Source organism: Manacus vitellinus, unplaced genomic scaffold (genome assembly GCF_001715985.3).
Source record: "Manacus vitellinus isolate BGI_N305 unplaced genomic scaffold, ASM171598v3 scaffold_0_pilon, whole genome shotgun sequence".
NCBI lineage: Eukaryota > Metazoa > Chordata > Aves > Passeriformes > Pipridae > Manacus > Manacus vitellinus.
This window is the reverse complement of record NW_021938789.1, coordinates 13,134,645-13,153,115: the sequence shown is the minus strand read 5'-3', so window position 1 is coordinate 13,153,115 and position 18,471 is coordinate 13,134,645. Positions and strand designations below refer to the sequence as shown.

Here is an 18,471-nt window from a genome sequence, read left to right as displayed (position 1 = left end):
AGGCTCTTCCCCTTCCTCACTGAAGATATAGCCCTTCAGTTTTGCAATGCATTTCAGTATTTTTTATAAAATGCTTATTTAGTGTTAATAAGTAGCTTGCTATACTGCTTTCCCAAAACTGATTTTTATACAGCAATTCTGTTTCAAGGAATCCTTTCAGTCTTGTTGGAAGAATTTTATAAAATTCATCAGAAAGGTGTAAAAGAGGCACAAGCTTCACCATATTTTTTTTTTCTGGTTTCTGGCAACAAGTAAAAATGTGTCTTAAATTGGAGACTCTTTCCAGTCTTTTCTTTTTATTGGGATATCTGTTTTACAGTCTTCATATTCTCTCCATTTCTCATAATAAAATTTGTTACTATGACAAAAAAAATTCCACTAAAAATTATAAACTGTTCTAGTTATTCAACTGTTCCATTACCCAGCCATCAAGATTTTAGCTTCAACATATTTTTGGAAGTACTGAACAAAGATAACTTGGGTACATTTTTAGACAAGCCTATTTACTTTTGCATTTTTACAACAGTCTATTTGACATTACAAGAAACCCTTGATAGACCATAGCCAGAGTCCTAAGGTAAGCAGCAAAAAAATTGATCTTTATCTATAAATATGGAGACAACTGGTTCTTGTACTGAAATGTCTCTTTATACTGATTTCAGATAAGAGGGTGGTACAGACCAAGAAAAACAATTTGACTAAATTGACCCACTGAACATTTAACTGAGCCTGTCTAAACCAATGTAATTATCAATTTAGACATGATTCTACTATCATATCTGACCATTACTTTAAACAGCAAAAACGAAAAAGGAATTTTAGGAATTTAGAAGTCAAAAAAAAGACTACAGACATCAACAAGTTTGAACTGATCTCTAAAGTTAAAGAATTAAAACTTAAATAACTTAAATAACTGATACTGCCTATGTATACAAGAGAAGTATCTCATTGCAAGACAGGAATCAGTCATTTTAATATTTGAAGAATAAACTATTTAAAAGAAAGGGCGTTATTTAAGCAAGGGAGATTAAAAATACAAGTATCGGCCAGAATGTGAAACACAATATTTTGTGGGAACTAAATGAGTAACTGAGGGGAACATGAAAACAATATCATTTCAGTAAAAGCAACTTTGTAAAACAGATTTTTAAAAAGATATAAAAATCTAACACTATAGGTGAAGGCTAAGGTGAGGAACTAGTCCATTTTTTAATCTCAATCTCATTTTTAAAGCAATTATACTTAATATTCCTGTATACATGCCTCTCTGTCTGTAGGCACCTTTCTGTGTCTCAAAAAAGGCAACTTAAACACCTGACCAAAGGCAGCAGAGGCTTCCAAGAGATTTGCTGCTATAGCAGGTCCTGGCTGAAGCACTGCCCGTGGCCTTTGGCCACCCCAGAGGTGAGAGGAACAGCACCACTCCAGGTACACGGAGCAGCCACCCGGGCAGCCACACCAGTGGCCTGGACGAGGGTGTGGTGACCCACACGAGCTGCAGAGCATAAGGGTCCCTGTGCAGCCATCGGGAGAAACATTGGTGGAGGTCAGGAACAGGAGTGAAGTACCCCAGTGGGGAAGGTGAAATAAAAAAAAAAAGAATCACAGAATATGCTGAGCTGGAAGGGACCCACAAGGATCAAGTCCAACCCTCAGCCCAGCACAGGACCATCTCCAAGAGTCTCACCATGTGCCCAAGTGTATTGTCCAAATGCTTCTTGAAACACATTCTGTCAGGCTTGGTGCTCTGACCACTTCCCTGGGGAGTCTGTTCCAGTGCCCAACCATCCTCTGGGGAAAGAACCTTTTCCTAATATCCAATGTGAACCTCCCTCAACACAATTTCAGGCCATTCCCTCATGTCCTCTCACTGGTCACCACAGATAAGAGATCAGTGCCTGCCCCTCCTCTTCCCCTCACGAGGAAGTTGTAACTGCAATGAGTTACAACCCCTCTGTCTCCTCTTCTCCAGGCTGTACAGACAGTGGGTTAGGGTAATGTTTGGATTCTGCACCATGTACTTGCACAGAGCGATGGGAATTAGAGGGTCAGCAGGCCTGTAGGGAATCTCCCTTGCTATTTAGTAAATACTTTTAATTCTCTAAAAAGCCATGGTAACCTTGTAATGACCTTAGTGAGCCAAAATCCTTGTGAGTGCTTTGTAACGTTATCATTTCTAAATTGCTACTCAGTCTTACAGATTTTAAAAGATGTAAAATGCTGCATTTCTACAGGTAGATTTACATTCTGTGTTGTTCTGAAGATGAAATAAGGTCTTCTAGGTAATACACAAACTGAGTATTCAAAAGTGTAAACAGGAATTCAGGAGAGGAGAGACTGCTTACCTCTTTTAGGAATTTACACTGTAATCTTTAGCAAATCACTTAATCTTTCTATGCCTCCATTCCCCATACATAAAACAGGGGCAATACTTGCTGTAAAGGATAAAAGCTGTCACATGCCTTTTTAAAAACTGTCATAGAAAAACCTCTACTTAAACAGTCAAAACCATTTCTTGCAAATGCTAAGGAAAAGATCAATTTTCTCTGTTATCCAGAACAAAATTTCCCCAGGTATTCTCACTGGATACATTGCACGTGTTAAGCACTTTGGTTTTTTCTTTAAGAAGTGATCATACCGAGTCCACAATATTACCATTTTTAAAATTGGCCTTATAAATTTACTACCAGTCTATAAAAGTTCAGTATGTTTTTACTACATTATCCTGACAGAGACAACAACACAACATAGACAACAAGAATCATAGACCTTTTGACTTTGAGCCTTTTTTGGGTGTTAAGGTGCACTTAAATCAGATAATTGATTCCAACTGTGGAATTAAACGTATCAGTGGAAAAGATCTGAAAGACCTCACAAAAAGGTCCAACAGCTAACAGATGATGCCAGCCCGACAGCGTAGTGACAATCCGTCACACATGGATATGCGTTTGGATCTCGCACTGAAGCCTGAGCTGTTGAATCACAGAGGCTGGAAAACTGTCAAAGGCGCAGGCAGCACTGCTCTCCCAAAGAGGGCATGGAGCACAGCAAAAGGACTCTTGGCATCATTCTCAGGGGAATATTTTGTCTCATGCAAGGACTGGCTCCAACAAGTTCTGAAGGAAGCTTTGCTCAGGCCTTCTCGGCAGGGGAAATATTTTATGACACGGTGCCTTTGATGGGACTCTGGGTAGGAGTTTAGCAGATGCCTGAGGTGGCTGTATACCTAACCAAAGGTGGATGGGGAATGTGTGACTACATCTCTGGGTAAGGAAAGAATAAACAGGAGCAATTAACATGAGAAAGAACATGGACAAAATTTCTGTGAAAAGAATAAATAAGGTAGAGACAGAAGAACTTGTGTATGATCCTATCTTTTCCTTAGAAAATGAGAAAAAAAAGATCTTGCAAGTTTAAGTATCTTTATTTTCTCACCTGACAGTATTTGAGCTGATATCCTCTGAGATGTGAGCTTGAAAAAGTAATTTCATATTAAAACAGAGATTTTACAACTCTGAAATTAACATCATAAAACTCAGATCACGAATTACATTTACTTTATTATTACATGCATTTTAGACAGTGATTCATATTGTTTATTTGCAGAAGTAGTCATTCTCAATGTACAAGTAATTGCTGTTACAGTGAAACTCATTAGCATGCACTGCACACAATTGTGTGCAAAGTTATTGTTTTCAGTTAGAAAATTTTAAGGTAATGATTTCTAAATTGATATTATAGAGTTTAATTTTGGTTTTATGAAGACATTGCATAGTTGATGCTTAGCTTCTCCTGAAAGACTGGAATGTGGTACCAGTATTGTTGAAGCAGATCAAGTGACAGTAGCAAACAAGAAGATTTGAAGAAGAGGCATAACTTTCAGGGTTGAAAGATCAGCAAGTACAGCCTAGGAGGAAAACCAAAAAGGCTTGTTAAACTTGACATTTGAATCAAATTTCCTTAAAGCAAGTTAAGAAGTAAGAAAAAGATTCAAATATTGACTTTAATATTGTCAATAATTTGATTTGGACCTGGCTAGAAACAAATTATATTGGTTTATGTTTGCACTTTATTGCATTATTTTTCATTCTAACATTTCAAAGAAAAAGCATATGTTTACATATATAACCCATGTAACTTTATTTTACCCTTTAGCCTTACTTCAAATATACATGGCATCATGGGTGAACAAGGGGTCTAACATTTCAACTTGCTTCTAAAAATAATTGGGAATTAAGAATCCTTATCCTGTGGCTTGGCTAGTACTTGTGAAGTAAGTCCAATGTAATATCTCAAATAGTTAATGTCTTCTCATGAATTATGTTTTAAAAAAACCCAAAGAAAGTGATCACAAACTCTCAAAGTTTGGAAAGAATCAATCACCATATTTTTGAAAAAAAAAAAAAAAAGAAAACAACAAAAAACCCCCCCCAAACCAACAAATTACTAAACAATTATAATCTTCGTCTTAATGACTTATTTTCCTTCATTTCCCATGACCATATGCACAGAAAAATTTCAGATTCCTAGTGACAAAGTAATCTTGTAAAATCTTTGTAATTAGTAGCACAGAAGCAACTCCATTAAAATGTGCTGAGGAAAAAGGTACAAACTCCTACAATATTTCAAAAACAATATAGCCCACAAACACAGATTATATACTGAAACGGAAGAAAAATCTTATTGTACAAAATAATTTTATAACACTGCATTTTTGTAGGAAATATCCTTTATTTCCTTTTACTCCAGAAAAGCAGCATTATGTACTGCATGTTCACAATTTCCTTACTTTGTATCTAAGGTAAGAATTTAGACAGAAAGATTTGCACTATGTATCATGTGCCACGTGAAGCTTAAGTTACTCCTTTTGGCAAAGCATCAAAAACTATTTCAATCTCCTCTAACTGAAACTTATCCTTACTTCAGCTGCAGCCAGTGACGTCACCTCCATCAGGTTGACTGCTCGGAAAGCAAACACAGCAGCTGCCAGGACTGAAAGAAAATGCCCAATATTTAAGTTCCTGACCTGTTAATTAGTGGTTAGAATTAATCTTGATGTAAAATACCAATTTTCACTCTCTTAGATTAATCATTTTGATTCTGAAGAATAACGTAAAACAAGCGGCTGTGTTTGAGCTTCTTTGGCCACTTTTAAACAGACAAAAACCACAACATTCCTTCAGATTAGTCTGAGTGAAAATGCCTGAGTTTAAGATGACTAGCTTTTGATTAAAAGGACAAGCTGTCTTATACATACAAATGGAACCAAAACCTTTGCTCTTCTATTCAACTCCTTCATATTTAAAAACGGACCCCACTGAAGATACATGTCTTCTTCAAAACCCCCATCTTAAACCTTCATAAATATGATAGCATTATTTAAGTACAAAACTCTCAAAGTCTCCTAAAAGATGCCACTTCAAAGGAAGAAATCATCCAGCAAAATCAGAGGGACTCTCAGTCACTTAAAGTACTGAAGCAGTAGTTGTCATAAATGAATAACATGAATCTTGTATTTTGTGAAAGGTGATGAACTCATTTACCAAAACCACCGCAGAACATCCTATGTTCCGTTCAGAGACCAATAAGCATTTTTTAAATGTTACTATAAAGAAAAAAATTACCTCACATATTTTTAGTTAGAGATGCAGTATTTATGCAGTTCTAGTTTTCTAGAAGTATGTTCTTTGACATGTATGTAATCTGCTTTCAGCATTCAAAGAGCTTTTTTCTTCTTGTCACAAAATACATTGAAGCTAACATGTATCTGCCTCACATTCACCCAGATTTAAAATTTTGCAAAAATAATTCTATTACCAGCAAGAATTTCGAGAGAATTGTATCCCAGGATTCTGTCCCACAGAAGCAAGAGCTGATCTGTAGCTAAATAACCAGAAAATGCTCGTACCATCCATTTAAATGAAATTCGTAGCCTGCAAACAAGAGATAAACAACAGTTATTATATTTCTGCCTCCCATAATGATCAGAAAAATCCTCTATAAATTAAAAACATTTCATTATCCTCTTGCATTTCTCTTCCAGGAAGAACAGCCATTTTTCTTACTGCATTAATAATCAATATTTTAATTTGCAACAGCCATCATAAAGCTATTTAGCACCTCAGTTGATAAAGTGCTACTGTCTTTCCCATTATCATTCTGATCAAACAATCACATTAGAGTGATCCTCAGCTATTATCACCCTCAATGTTTCATCCTCTCTGCTATTATGCTATTAAAATAGATACCAATTATGGCAAAGAGGAGTTTCAGGTTCTATTGCACTTGGTGCCATGAGTTCACTATCCAATGAGAGCCTCTTGCTCTCTGGTACCTTCTCCTGTAACTAACACATCTCTGTGTCTTCTGTCCCCTAGGAAATAAGTCACTTAGTTCCATCAGATCTGACATGACTTACTGAAACTTAGCTGAATAATGCAGCATTTGTCATACAGCAATTCTCCTCTCTTTTTCAAAGAATATATAGAAGAAATGCACAAAGCACAGATACACAAAGGACTCCAGCTGACTTTCAAGAAAAAATGGCACGCTGATGTTCACACCTTTGAATAATTTCCCCTAGATCTTAAATTAAATACTACAGAACAGCATTCAGAAGAATCAATCTGCAACATTTGTAACAAGTCAGAATGAAGTACTTACGGCTGAGCCCCAATTTCTCGGAGGTGATAAAAGAGTTGGGGCAGGTGAGTTTGTAGAAGAGTCTCAAAAAGCAAACACAATGATACAATGCCCTAAAGAAACAAGCATAAAGAAACAATACTAACACTCATCCTGTCAAATCCAAGAAAACAGTATCAGCAGGTAAATATGCATGAATTTTTAATTCAAACAATAGAATATTATTAATGATATAATATTCAGCTCAGGTACGAGAGGCCCAAGCAGCTCTAATACCTTCAGCCACTAAAGCTTTGCTCCTACAATTCTCTCTATGCATCAACAACATCATATGATCTGATAGTCCCTTTCAGCTCCAAGTTACTTATCGTTTTGTATGTCAGAATATGAGTATTTAGTGGGTTATTATAATATGAACTACTTGAAATACTTCCATTCTGATGAAACAGACCTCAGTTGCACTAAAAAATAGAGCATGTGAGAAAAAGTATCTCTGATAACTAAAACCAAACAGCAGTGGGGATAACCACAAAAAGTTAGATATAAACACATTTTAAATTTTCTTTTTAAAATTACAATATAAATGAACAGATTCTATTTGTCCTGCTTTCCCGCTATTAATGATGGAAAGCACAGTGCATAGCCTTGAAATGATATATCAAGGAAAGGATTTTCTTTGAACCAGGAAACGTTTTCAAAAAGCAATATAACTCTTCTGCACTTTTTGAAGGAAAAAAATAATATTTGCTAGGTTTTATTCTTCAGAAACTGAAGATAAGACAATTTCTTCAATTGTCTTACATTCAAGACAGCATGTCCTGATCATAAACATAACCAAATTATTTAAATTCATCTAGTAGTGCTAAAAAGCATGTGCCATCACACCAAGATACTTCACTAAACAAACACACATTAACTTGATATCACTGAAACAATATCTATATACATATATTTTAGTCCCTCCACCCCAACAATACTTCATTGTGCACTTACATGTCATCAGTGAAAGCAATTGAGTATGCATTTTGTGACTCCTTTAACTGAGAAACCTATTACATTAAAACACTTGACTCTTATAAAAGACCCCACACACTCATAAAATGAGAACTTACTATTTTAATAAGGTACATGATATTCTATTGCAAAGAGTAACATGGACATAGAAAACAACAATATCCAAACTAGAATTACCTAATAATCTTCCCAAACACGCCTGAAATATTTTATTATATTTAAAAGAATACATTTCAATTGCATAGAAAACCATGCTACTGTATATTATTGTTCTGTAGCAAATAGAATATCAAGTGAGTGGGTTTAATTCCTAATGAACTTACAGAGGGATGAGAAGAGATGGAATGGAGTCTGAAGAAAAAACGCACATACATCTCACGGAATATCTGATACAATTTGGAAGGTTCATGGTACAGAAAACAAAGTGGAGCAACTGAAAGGATAAAAGAATTATAATTGACTCAACACTGTAAACTGCTAAAAGAGTTCAATGATTAAGTGCATGAAGTATGAGGAAAAACCAAGTAATTTATAGTAGCACAATTTACAAAAACAATACTAAACCAGTTATTGAGGAAGACTGTTATAGAATATTTCTATCGTTTAATGTAAAAAGTAAAGAAAAGGAGTGTGATACATTCTAGGTAGTAGTTAGATATATTTCAAGAATCTAAACTAATAAGAACTGCTTACTACAGTGCTGGCTTCTCTGTGGTGTAGGGCAATAGGATGTTGAACAGTGCAAGTTTTTGATTCAACTGTCTATAATTTCCAATGTACCCAGGGGTTAGTGACCAGCTCCTTACTTCACTTGTATGACTGCTTGAAGACATGTTGTGAAAATGAAAATATTAAAAAACAGCTTTTGGTTGCCACAACAACATCCCGTAAGTATGACAAACTGATAGAGACCTGTTTATTTCTTACAAGATCTGTACAGCATGGACATTTAGTGGTTTACTGTTTAGAACTCTTTTAGTAAAGCAGCAGCTCTCAAACTTTTGTTGTTTTGTAAAAGTCCAGCATATAGATAAATATGTTATATGTATATGCTGCACAAACATAACCGGTTCTGTCAGTGATACTCCATTCACTCAATGCGTTTTCAGAGACAGTTTTCCTTATACATTTTTGTGAACAGTCTTTTTATCTGTTCACTCTTCACCCTGATTGCTTCACTTTACAGGTGCATTCATTTTGGATGACAGCTTACATTTTAACACACTCATAGTCTCTATCTCTACATTCACTTTCCCTTCCAGTTTTTTTTACAGAGGCTGGGGATATGGATTCATTTGTCTGCAGATGTATGTATACATATGCACATAGATATATGTACATTTATACATATATATATGGATATATGCAGGTGTGAATTTATTTTCATATCTATATATCAGAGAAGGTGGCTTACTGAAAAAAATGGTGTCTGTGTGTGAGAGACGGGGTGCTACGGTAGGGTGAGATGTTCACAGAGATTGTATTTACGTAGGGGTAAGAAAAGCAGAGGGTGTTACCAGTGTTTATGTTTTTAATGATCGAAGATGGAGGTGGAAGACTTGGCAGTGTGCATATGTACACAAAGGCCAGGAGGGTAACAGAACAGCCTCTGACAGTTGGCACCCCAAAAACGTATGCATGCAAACAGGAAAAAATGTACAGGATTTACATAAAGACCCAGATACTTCCTCATAAAGCAGCACAGCATGGAATACAGAGGATGCTGTGCTTGGCCCCAGCCACTGTACCCACAGGCTGGAGTTATACCGTGTTTCTGCTGCCTTGCTTTTCAGCCTGCCTCCTTCTCACAACCAGCATATTCTGAGCCCTTGTAAAGAGCAAGAACAGGAGGGAGGGAGGAAAATTTGGGAGATGTTGTTCTCAAGGGCAGAGTCAAATCCAAACATTTTGAAAAGCAGTTCACACAGAATAAGTGAAAGCCTCCTAGTAAGTCCCTAAGAAGGAGTTTGTAACTAAAGTGTTCGTTACTTCAAAGAGTTTAGATTCCCTAATCAGGTTCCAATTTGCATTTCATATTTAAATTGTGTGATTTCAATGATTGTGTGTCATTAAACTTATTATTAGTAAAATATACCATTTAAAAATATAGCATTTTAAGTATAATCTTTAAACCTGCTTGTCCTGTGATACCACAAACACTTTTGATAAATCAAAGGAAAAAATGAAAAGCAAAGACAACTAGCCTCGCATTGTTGGAGTGCATCTGCAGTAGCTGCCTTGTAATATTTGAAACCAAGGACATTTTTCTGTTTTTTTCCTAAAAGTCTTGTTTCCTCTGTGCAGTAAAGTAGCAACCAGTCTATTACATAATGCTCTTTTAATGCTTCTTGTAGACAAATGGATACAGCAACAGGCCTTTCACATAATTCATGTTTTCACAAACTCTTTTCACAAGTAACTTGGTCTACCCGGAAGTGAAACACAAAAAAGAGCACTTTGTTGACAAACTTTATCCCTCTATTCATGTACATTAAGATGCATAGCTTAGCTCAGCTATTAGCTCTCAAATTAGGAACTCCCACACAGTAGAAAGCTGTAATATAAGTCAATAGAAACAGTCTGGAATTTTTAAAATTATATACAACTGTCTATACACAAAGAAACATATAAGCATACACACAAGTTTAAAAGTTGCAGAAAATTACTTACAGTTTTAAACTGCAATATGATAAAAAGCAATCCCAAGGTTTTAGTTTACGAGAGTCACACTTACCATACATAGAAAAGCCATGAAAAGGAATTACACCTACAAAACAAAAATATTTATTTTTTTTTGTTCTTTACAGTCCTTTTTCTCAATGCAAATAGAATTTTTCACCCCCATGTTATTAAATTCCATTCTGCCCACCATAGGAATAAAATATTTCCTTGTTATGGCAAGAAAATATGCATAGATCTCAAATCTTGTAAATATTTTAGTACAGTATCACTTACTTCAGTACAACCAGTTACATGCTTAAACACAAGCTATAGTTCCTAGAAAGCCAGGTAAAACTCAGTTTCCATGAAGTTGTTATGTAAAAGCTTTGCTGATATCAGAACCTAATTTCAGATAAATGACAACCCATAAATGTCATTCAATGACCAGACCAGAGCAGGAAAAAAAAAAGGAGGCCAAGACCTCTAGTAATTCATGTAGCACTCAGATACAACATTTACAGTACTTGGCAGTTGCAGCACAACAACTCTCTCCTCCCTTCCAGCTGCTTTTAGCTCCCATTCACTAGTTTTTACAGAGGACCAGTAAGAGGAAGCTGCTTTGACAAAAGGTAAGACAAGGCCAGAGACACAGATTTAAGACTGGTGACACAAGGCCTTGGAAACAAGAGCAAAGACCTTGATCTTGAAATACAAATGCAGTGCAAGACCAGGGAAAGGATTCAATAGACAGGGATTGAAATGGTCAAAGAGCTGAAAAAACAATTTAATAACTGAAGTTACAACAACAGCAATGATATTAACTTAAAATTACATAGATTAGTTAAGTCTGATTTTTTAATATGAACACACATTTTGAAACGACAAGGCTTTAGGGTGTGGTTTGTTGAGTACTGAAAAGCTGGGAGGTCAACCAATGTCAGTATGTATCATTCAGATCCTCTAAGTGGTGATACAAGACTGGAATATGAGCTGCTGCACCACAACTTGTTTTCCTTCTCCTTCCCCCACACAGACAAACCCTGTGACTACTAACACCAGGCTGAAATGTGGGTTTGGAGCAGCTTCAGTCCAGCTTACTCCTTGAAATTAATGAATTTCACAGAGTAACAATAAAACATAACATGTAAAAGAAAAAGAAGTTATCATGTATTTGAGAAAAAATTCTGTATCTTTACAGTCTACCACTAGAGGAGGCAATAGTATAATTCATACCATTTGGAGGATAGAAAACAGCATACTCTTCCATTCCAAGTTTTCCTGTGAACCATCAAACCACAAAGAAAATGTGATTAAGAAGTTAAAAGGTGTAAAGATTGAAATTAAAAAGGGAGATTCTAAGTTACAAGTATACAAATAATAACTAATTACATTATAGATGATATTGTCTAAAACAAGAAAGCAATGCAATAGGGACAGGTACAGTGACAGATATAAAACTGAAATGCAGCACTAATAAAGAAGGATGACGAAACAACAAAAACTACAAAATAGAGGAGGAAAATTTCAGCAATGCTGTTCCACAGAGATTTTATTTGTATGTGTTTCAGGAGCTCTAAAGGTGTTTGCTGCAGACCTTGAAGACGGTGAAACTCTATGAGGGGATAAGGTTAAGGGCAGAGTGACCTAGGGACAGGAAAAACATTTAAACAGATACAAGCACAGATAAAAAATATTCAAGGCTTCATTAAGCCTGCAACAGAGAGGAAGATGAATAGCACAGTTCTGACAGAACTAACAAATATTTAAGTAATCTGTTGGATACAAAAGACTAATTAAGTCAAGAAAATCACTGATCATATAGACTGACCATATAACTTCTTACCTTCCCTGAAAAATGAACACATTGTATTATTAAACCATATTTTACGTATAGAGCCTAATAATAAAAATACATTATTAAAAATTAATAATTTATTTACAAGTATAAAGGTGTTATTATGCATAATTGTTATACTTAAAACATAATAATTTTAGTTTTAAAATGAGAAAATTAATCTAGAAAATGTAATCAGTTACATGAAAATTTACAGAATAATCAGAGATCCTTTAGATCTCGCTATATTCTGTTCACTCTACACAGAAGAATTTAGCATAGGGAACTTTTTTCAGGTTCAGTGGAATCTGGACTTTGTTATTTTCCTGCAGTATGAATTGACTGAATTAAAATCAAAATTAACCTGCAAAACTCTTTATGTAAATAAAATCAAGTACTTCCCAATTATAGAAATGAGTTGTTTCATTAAACTAAAAAATATTTTCTCCTTTTCCTTTCAATAGTTTGCTTGCTGAGCAGTCAGGAGTTGTAATCTGGAGAGAGAGTATTTTTAGCAAGCACATCCTTTGGAAAATCAGCCAAAAATAGGACCTATAAGCCTTTCGGATTTACACCGCACAGCAACTTCGTTCCCCAGATTTGCCCAGGAATAAGTAGGATGTTCCCCATAGCTGTGTTTCTGGGCTGCCAGGGCTCTGTGTCTGAAGTGAGATGTGGGACCCCCCCACTGTTCTGCTCTCGGGTGAGCCATTTGCTTATTTCCAGAAGGAGGTAAAAAAACCTCCCTAATTCAGTTAAAGAGAGAGAAAATACCCAAAAGCAATAAAGAAGGAATTAAAAAATTAGGAAACAAACGTTACCTCTAGTGACATAAGAGGCAGCAAGAGGAAAACTGTCAGCAGAGGTCCTGCTCAAAAAAAGTACTTGGAAATCACATTTGGCTCCATATAAAGGCACCAGGGACCAAGGAAGAAAATAGGAATGTAGAAGGTACATGGAAAAAAAAGTGACTGGATTACTATATGACTCAAGAATGAAGGAAAAATTAGGAACTTCTGGGTAAAGTCAAGGTAGGTGAGGCTTTAAGAAGCATGGAAACAGTCCAAATGTATGGCATTAAAAGTTGGCAGAGAACACAAGTGGGCTGAACCAATAAATTTAAGATTGTTGAGAAAAATAACGAGAACCTAAGCCAAAGAACATCTAAAAATCAGCTAACACTCTGAAGATGTCATGCTTTTTAAAAAAATCAGTTTTAAGTATGCTTGGTAAAGCTGTACTCTCCCACACCTTTGAACAGAGCCCACAGCTCTCCAGCAACATGTTCTGTTCCTGCCTACAAATATCTGCTTTGGGAAGACAACATTCTAAAACCCAGAATTCTAGATTCCAGCTGCTAGATTTACTGAAGCTGCAGAGTACAACACTGTATATTTAAATTTCTGGCTCTAATAAAGACAGATGTCGTCAAGATTTTACCATACTGTCATAGTTGTGTGTTTCATTTCTTTGGTAAAACACTGCAGAATTATACACAGAAAAATGCAGTAGAAGAACAGCACTGCAATCTGGCCTTTATGTCAGCTTCTAAACTGTCATAATAGAATCTGTGCAGAAGTGAACTGGATACACTGACTTTTTATTAACATTCTTTTATATGCAGTCTAGGAGATGAACACAAAGCAAATTCACATACTGTATAACTGCAGCAGCCAACAAAAATCTGCATGATCTCTTTTAAAACAACTCCTTTTACCTTGTATGTATGATTTGGGTGGAGTGGCACTACTGTAAGTAAAGTGCTCCAAGACAGATGTATCTCGGGAAAAACAGAGTAATACCTGTAAAAAAGACAGCATATGAAAATCAGCTGACTTACTGAATCAACAAAGCAATGTCAAACAAATTTAAGGACCTGCCCTAATTAGCACCTATTAGATGCTGTTGAAGAGAGCCAATTAGGTTGAAAGCTCTTGATAAACTAGTATATTTTCCTGTTCAAATTTCCAGGCTCACTTTAACCTTGCTAGATTTTACCTTCACGATCATTTGTTGTCAGTTAAATATTCTGCAACCCTCCTCTTTTCTCAGCAAACGTGTATCCCCTTCTGTCACAACACTGGTGACACTGTGTGTGTAACTGGCTCCTTTGATGTCCACTAGATTATTTTTTCTATTCAGTTACTATGACCTGGGGAAGTCCTAGTAAGTAAGTAGATGAACCATTTCCATTCTCGGATGTGTGGAGTTCCAGAAGGCTGATCATTTGCTTTTATTCCCAGGATCTTTACAGAATGCTTGCAGGAAATTCAGCTCTTTCAAAAAGTACAGATAATAATGTTCACCTTGTATCCCAAAGGTCTGAAATGCACATTGTATTCTGTAAAGTATATTCGTGGAGTTTATTGTTTACACAAATGAAAAATCCAGTATTCACAGCAACTGAGTATAAAATTAAATAGCAAAAACCATTCATAGAAAAAATAACAATAAGGAATCTCATCCTATCTGGAGTTGTAAAAAAATCTGATAATTAGTATTGTATTTTAAAATCTCCATATTTTCATGCAACCAAAAGATGCACTATCAAAAATGTACACGAGAGGGCAGACGTAAGGCAGACTTCAACTTGCCGCTGACTTTTTCACACCTGAATCCCTCTGCTCTGGAAGGTTTTAAAGAGTTTGTTTGTTTCAACTGTAGTCAAGGTGTAAAAGGTGGAAAGGTTTTAGATGGTGTTTCACTACTTAATTAAAAATAAAAATGAGTGGATTTTTCCTTCCCAGTAATTACTGCAAAAATCTTCCAGATATCAGCATTTGTCAAAAGGAAACATGCAAAATTAAACATCTGAATATTACTGCTTTTTTAATTTTTTACAGAAATGGGTTGTATTTGGAGACTTTTTCCTTTTTTGAATCTCAAAACTATTTCTCAGATACAAACATCTTACAAAAAATAAATAGTTCCTTTATCTCAAACAGTTTAAGCTAAATATTATTTTGTGCAATACACAATCATTTTCATAGCTGCCAAAATATCGTTGACAATAACAATACACACGCAAATGTAATTCTCTGTGTATGTTAACTGAGGTGAAAGAAAAAGAAACTAATCTGAAAAGGACATAAATCATATTCACTCATAGGGGAAAGAATGTAACCTTAATTCAAGGCCCCCTTTTTTAGCAATACAGTGTCTAGTACCAGTATCTGGAAGTCTTTAAATTAAGACTATGCATCTTTATAAGAGGTAGACTCTTGCTCAAAGATAAGTTATGACTATATCTAAGAACTGCTGGCTGAGGTTCTTTGCATGTATTCGTTTTGCAGGATGTAAGACTAAGGTATTCAAATTGAACCTCTGGCCTGAAATAATGAATTTACAAATATATTAATCTATGTGTTATTTTTGGTATTAAAAAAATGATAGTGCTAAACAAAACAATGATACAAACCCTGTTTCAAGTACAGAAACGTTTGGCAAACTATTGGATATTTATAATCAAAACTGAACAGAAAACAAATTAATTCAAATCACCAAGGGAAAGAAACAAAAAGCCAAACCTTTTATCAAAAAGAAATTACTTTATTAAAAGTAACTGTATTTTATTTCAGTAATAAAAACATGTAAACTTTAGGGTAAAGAAAGCAAAAATATTAAAGGAAATAAATTACATCATTTCAGTGTTCTTCCTGAAAAAGACTGCATGCTGCTAAAGAGGTACCAATAATCCAATTCAATATCCTCATCATTAGTTTAAGCCCAATTTTCTTATTTTGATAGATGTTTTATCTGCTAAGCAACACACAGACAAATGACACACTCTGCTCACTGACTTGGAAAACTTAAGAGTCATGGCAAAAATCCCCACAGAACCAGTGCAAAATGTATCTGGTTTAAACTAAAATTTTCATTACCTATTTTATTTAGCCAATATTTAATTCCAGTTATCATATTAAATCAATAAATAATATCGCATATCAGAATGACTCATACTGCAGAATTTTTCCAGGGGCTATAGAACAAAACAATTTGGCAGCAAAGCATTTGCAAATTAGGTTGGAAGAGGAAATTATCAAGGAAAATGGATAGCTCTCTACTAGAGAAGAACCTGAAGAATACCACGAAGTAGCAAACAAAACTAGAGCAACAAATAATTAGAAGTTTGAGATATTCTTTGCTCGAAAGCCTTGCAGTAAAACTAGCCACATAATTTTTTGAAGATTTTTGGTGATTTTCCTTCAAATTACTAAAGATAGTTTAGTCTCTTTTATGATTTTCATTCTGTAGTCATTCCTTTAGTTAATAAGAGTTATATAAAAAATTAAAACATTCAAATGTGCTATATACTGAGAATGATAAACAAAATCTATTTCTGATGGTCTTAAAAGATTATATGGTGTACTAGTTCATACTCCTTCATAGTTTATAATTCTGTGTCCACTGGAACTGTCAGTTAATGACTAATTAATATGCCTTAATAGTCTACGTAACAAATGAACAAGGAATGAGATTTTCACATCCCATGATGAAGACAGTGTCACAATAATGAAGATTATCTTTGACCCTTAAACCAAGAAAAACTCCTACATGTAAATATTGAGTGAACTCAACATTTGAGTTGTCATTATGCAGCTAGTTTTCAAATTTTAATTCAGAAACGGATTTGAATACAGACCTTAATACTATAACTATTTTTAAGTTAAAAAGGTCTAATTTCACAAAGTTATAGTTTTAAGTATTGATGTTTAAATGCTTATATGCTAAATTATATGTAGACATGATGGAATAGTATGCTTACATAGTACTGCATACTTTTATATCTGTATGGACTAAGAAGCATTAAGGACAGTCTCTTGACTAGTTAAATTACTAGCAGTTTTACGTATTCCCATCAAAGAAGAAATTATTTAGTGTGACATAGCTCTAAATCAAAAAATTAAGCAAGTCTAACCTAACAGATGGGACTAATGAAATCAAAAGCACTATGGAAATGTTAAGTTTGCTGCATGACATTTATGTTGACACTGCAATTCATAAATGTAATCTCCTTCTATTTAAGGGCATTTAACAGGCAACAACAAAGATAATACTTTATAAATTAGCTGGGTACCCCATTACTAGAAGCAGCTTTAGAATGGGAGTAATACTAAAAGTAACCATACATATCACCACCTTATTCAGAATCAATTATTCAGAATCAACGTCTTTAAAATAAAAATATGACAATACAAAACTTTTATACTTATTGCAGTAGGTCACTTTAAAGTAATTTTTTTTAATGTGAAACCCTGTATATACTTCTCAAGTATTAATTTCTCTGTATGCCACAGCTTTAGTTGTTTTGGGGTTTTTTTTACTGCAAAGCTGGAAAGGGGAACCATATGGCTGACTTCGTATTTTCTGGTTTACTGCACTGCAAAGACATTTTGTAGGGTCCTTCACTGTAGGAGTTTTAGAAGCCTGTCCTGCTTAATCTATCTAAGAGTACAAGTTTGTTATTCAGAAGGGAAAGTATATGTAACACAGAAAACAGATGCATGTGTCCCATGGTACTCTGCCTACACAAAGGCAGTCCTGACTCCAAAGATGGTACAATCCCACAGGAGTATATTTCCTAGCTTTTCTAACCAAAAATAGTTACATACCTGATATAAATAATCTTCAAATACAAAATAGTAGTCATCATTGCTTGCTGTCAGCTTTACATCCTGTAAAGAAAAAAAATACAGCAGTTTGAAGCCAAAAGGCCTCACTTCAGACTCCCATGGAGGCTAAACATAACACAGTGGAAGAAGACAGTTTCACCATTGAATCATGAAACAACTGTAGTTAAGTTTATACTCTATATTTTAAAATTAAAAAATACTATATTAACATGATGAAGCACTCAGAGTAAAAACTTGAAATGGAGGCTATCATACCCTGTTCTTTCTTTCTCACAAAACCAGTTACTCCTTCAAATGAAGGTACCATTTCTTTACAACTTAAAAGTTCAAATTAAATGTCTTCCACAAGAGACAACTCAGGCAAAAGGATTGAGTTCACAATAAGTTCACACTAGTTATTCTTACTTTCCTTAAAAGCAAACTATCTAATATTTGCCTTGTTAAAAAAACCCAAACAACAAGATACTAGAGTGATGAGTATATAAATCGTTCAATCACTATTTAGTGAACTACTTACCTTGTAAATCAGGCTGTCCACTAAAAGGTCATGCTGAATCACATTTGACTTAAGCTGTTCATAATACAATATATCCTAAAATTAAAAATATTACCATCATCAGTCTGAGACACGACTTTATATTTAAACTAACAAATTCAATTTTCAGCATTTGAAAAAAAAAAAAGTAT

General features: G+C 34.8%; 1 protein-coding gene across 1 annotated transcript in view; it reads right to left on the bottom strand.

The window, feature by feature from the left end:
• Positions 1-3,540: 3,540 nt before the first annotated feature.
• Positions 3,541-18,471, bottom strand: part of TBC1D19 (TBC1 domain family member 19) — a 37,346-nt gene continuing 22,415 nt past the window's right edge. The window contains exons 12-21 of the mRNA XM_029962362.1: positions 18,302-18,376; positions 17,764-17,826; positions 13,869-13,953; positions 11,551-11,595; positions 10,391-10,423; positions 7,980-8,089; positions 6,664-6,755; positions 5,818-5,933; positions 4,922-4,992; positions 3,541-3,907 (exon numbers count right to left, since the gene is read on the bottom strand). Coding sequence (XP_029818222.1) covers positions 3,833-3,907; positions 4,922-4,992; positions 5,818-5,933; positions 6,664-6,755; positions 7,980-8,089; positions 10,391-10,423; positions 11,551-11,595; positions 13,869-13,953; positions 17,764-17,826; positions 18,302-18,376 — 765 coding nt within the window. The 3' untranslated portion in view covers positions 3,541-3,832. The remainder of the gene's footprint in view (positions 3,908-4,921; positions 4,993-5,817; positions 5,934-6,663; positions 6,756-7,979; positions 8,090-10,390; positions 10,424-11,550; positions 11,596-13,868; positions 13,954-17,763; positions 17,827-18,301; positions 18,377-18,471) is intronic.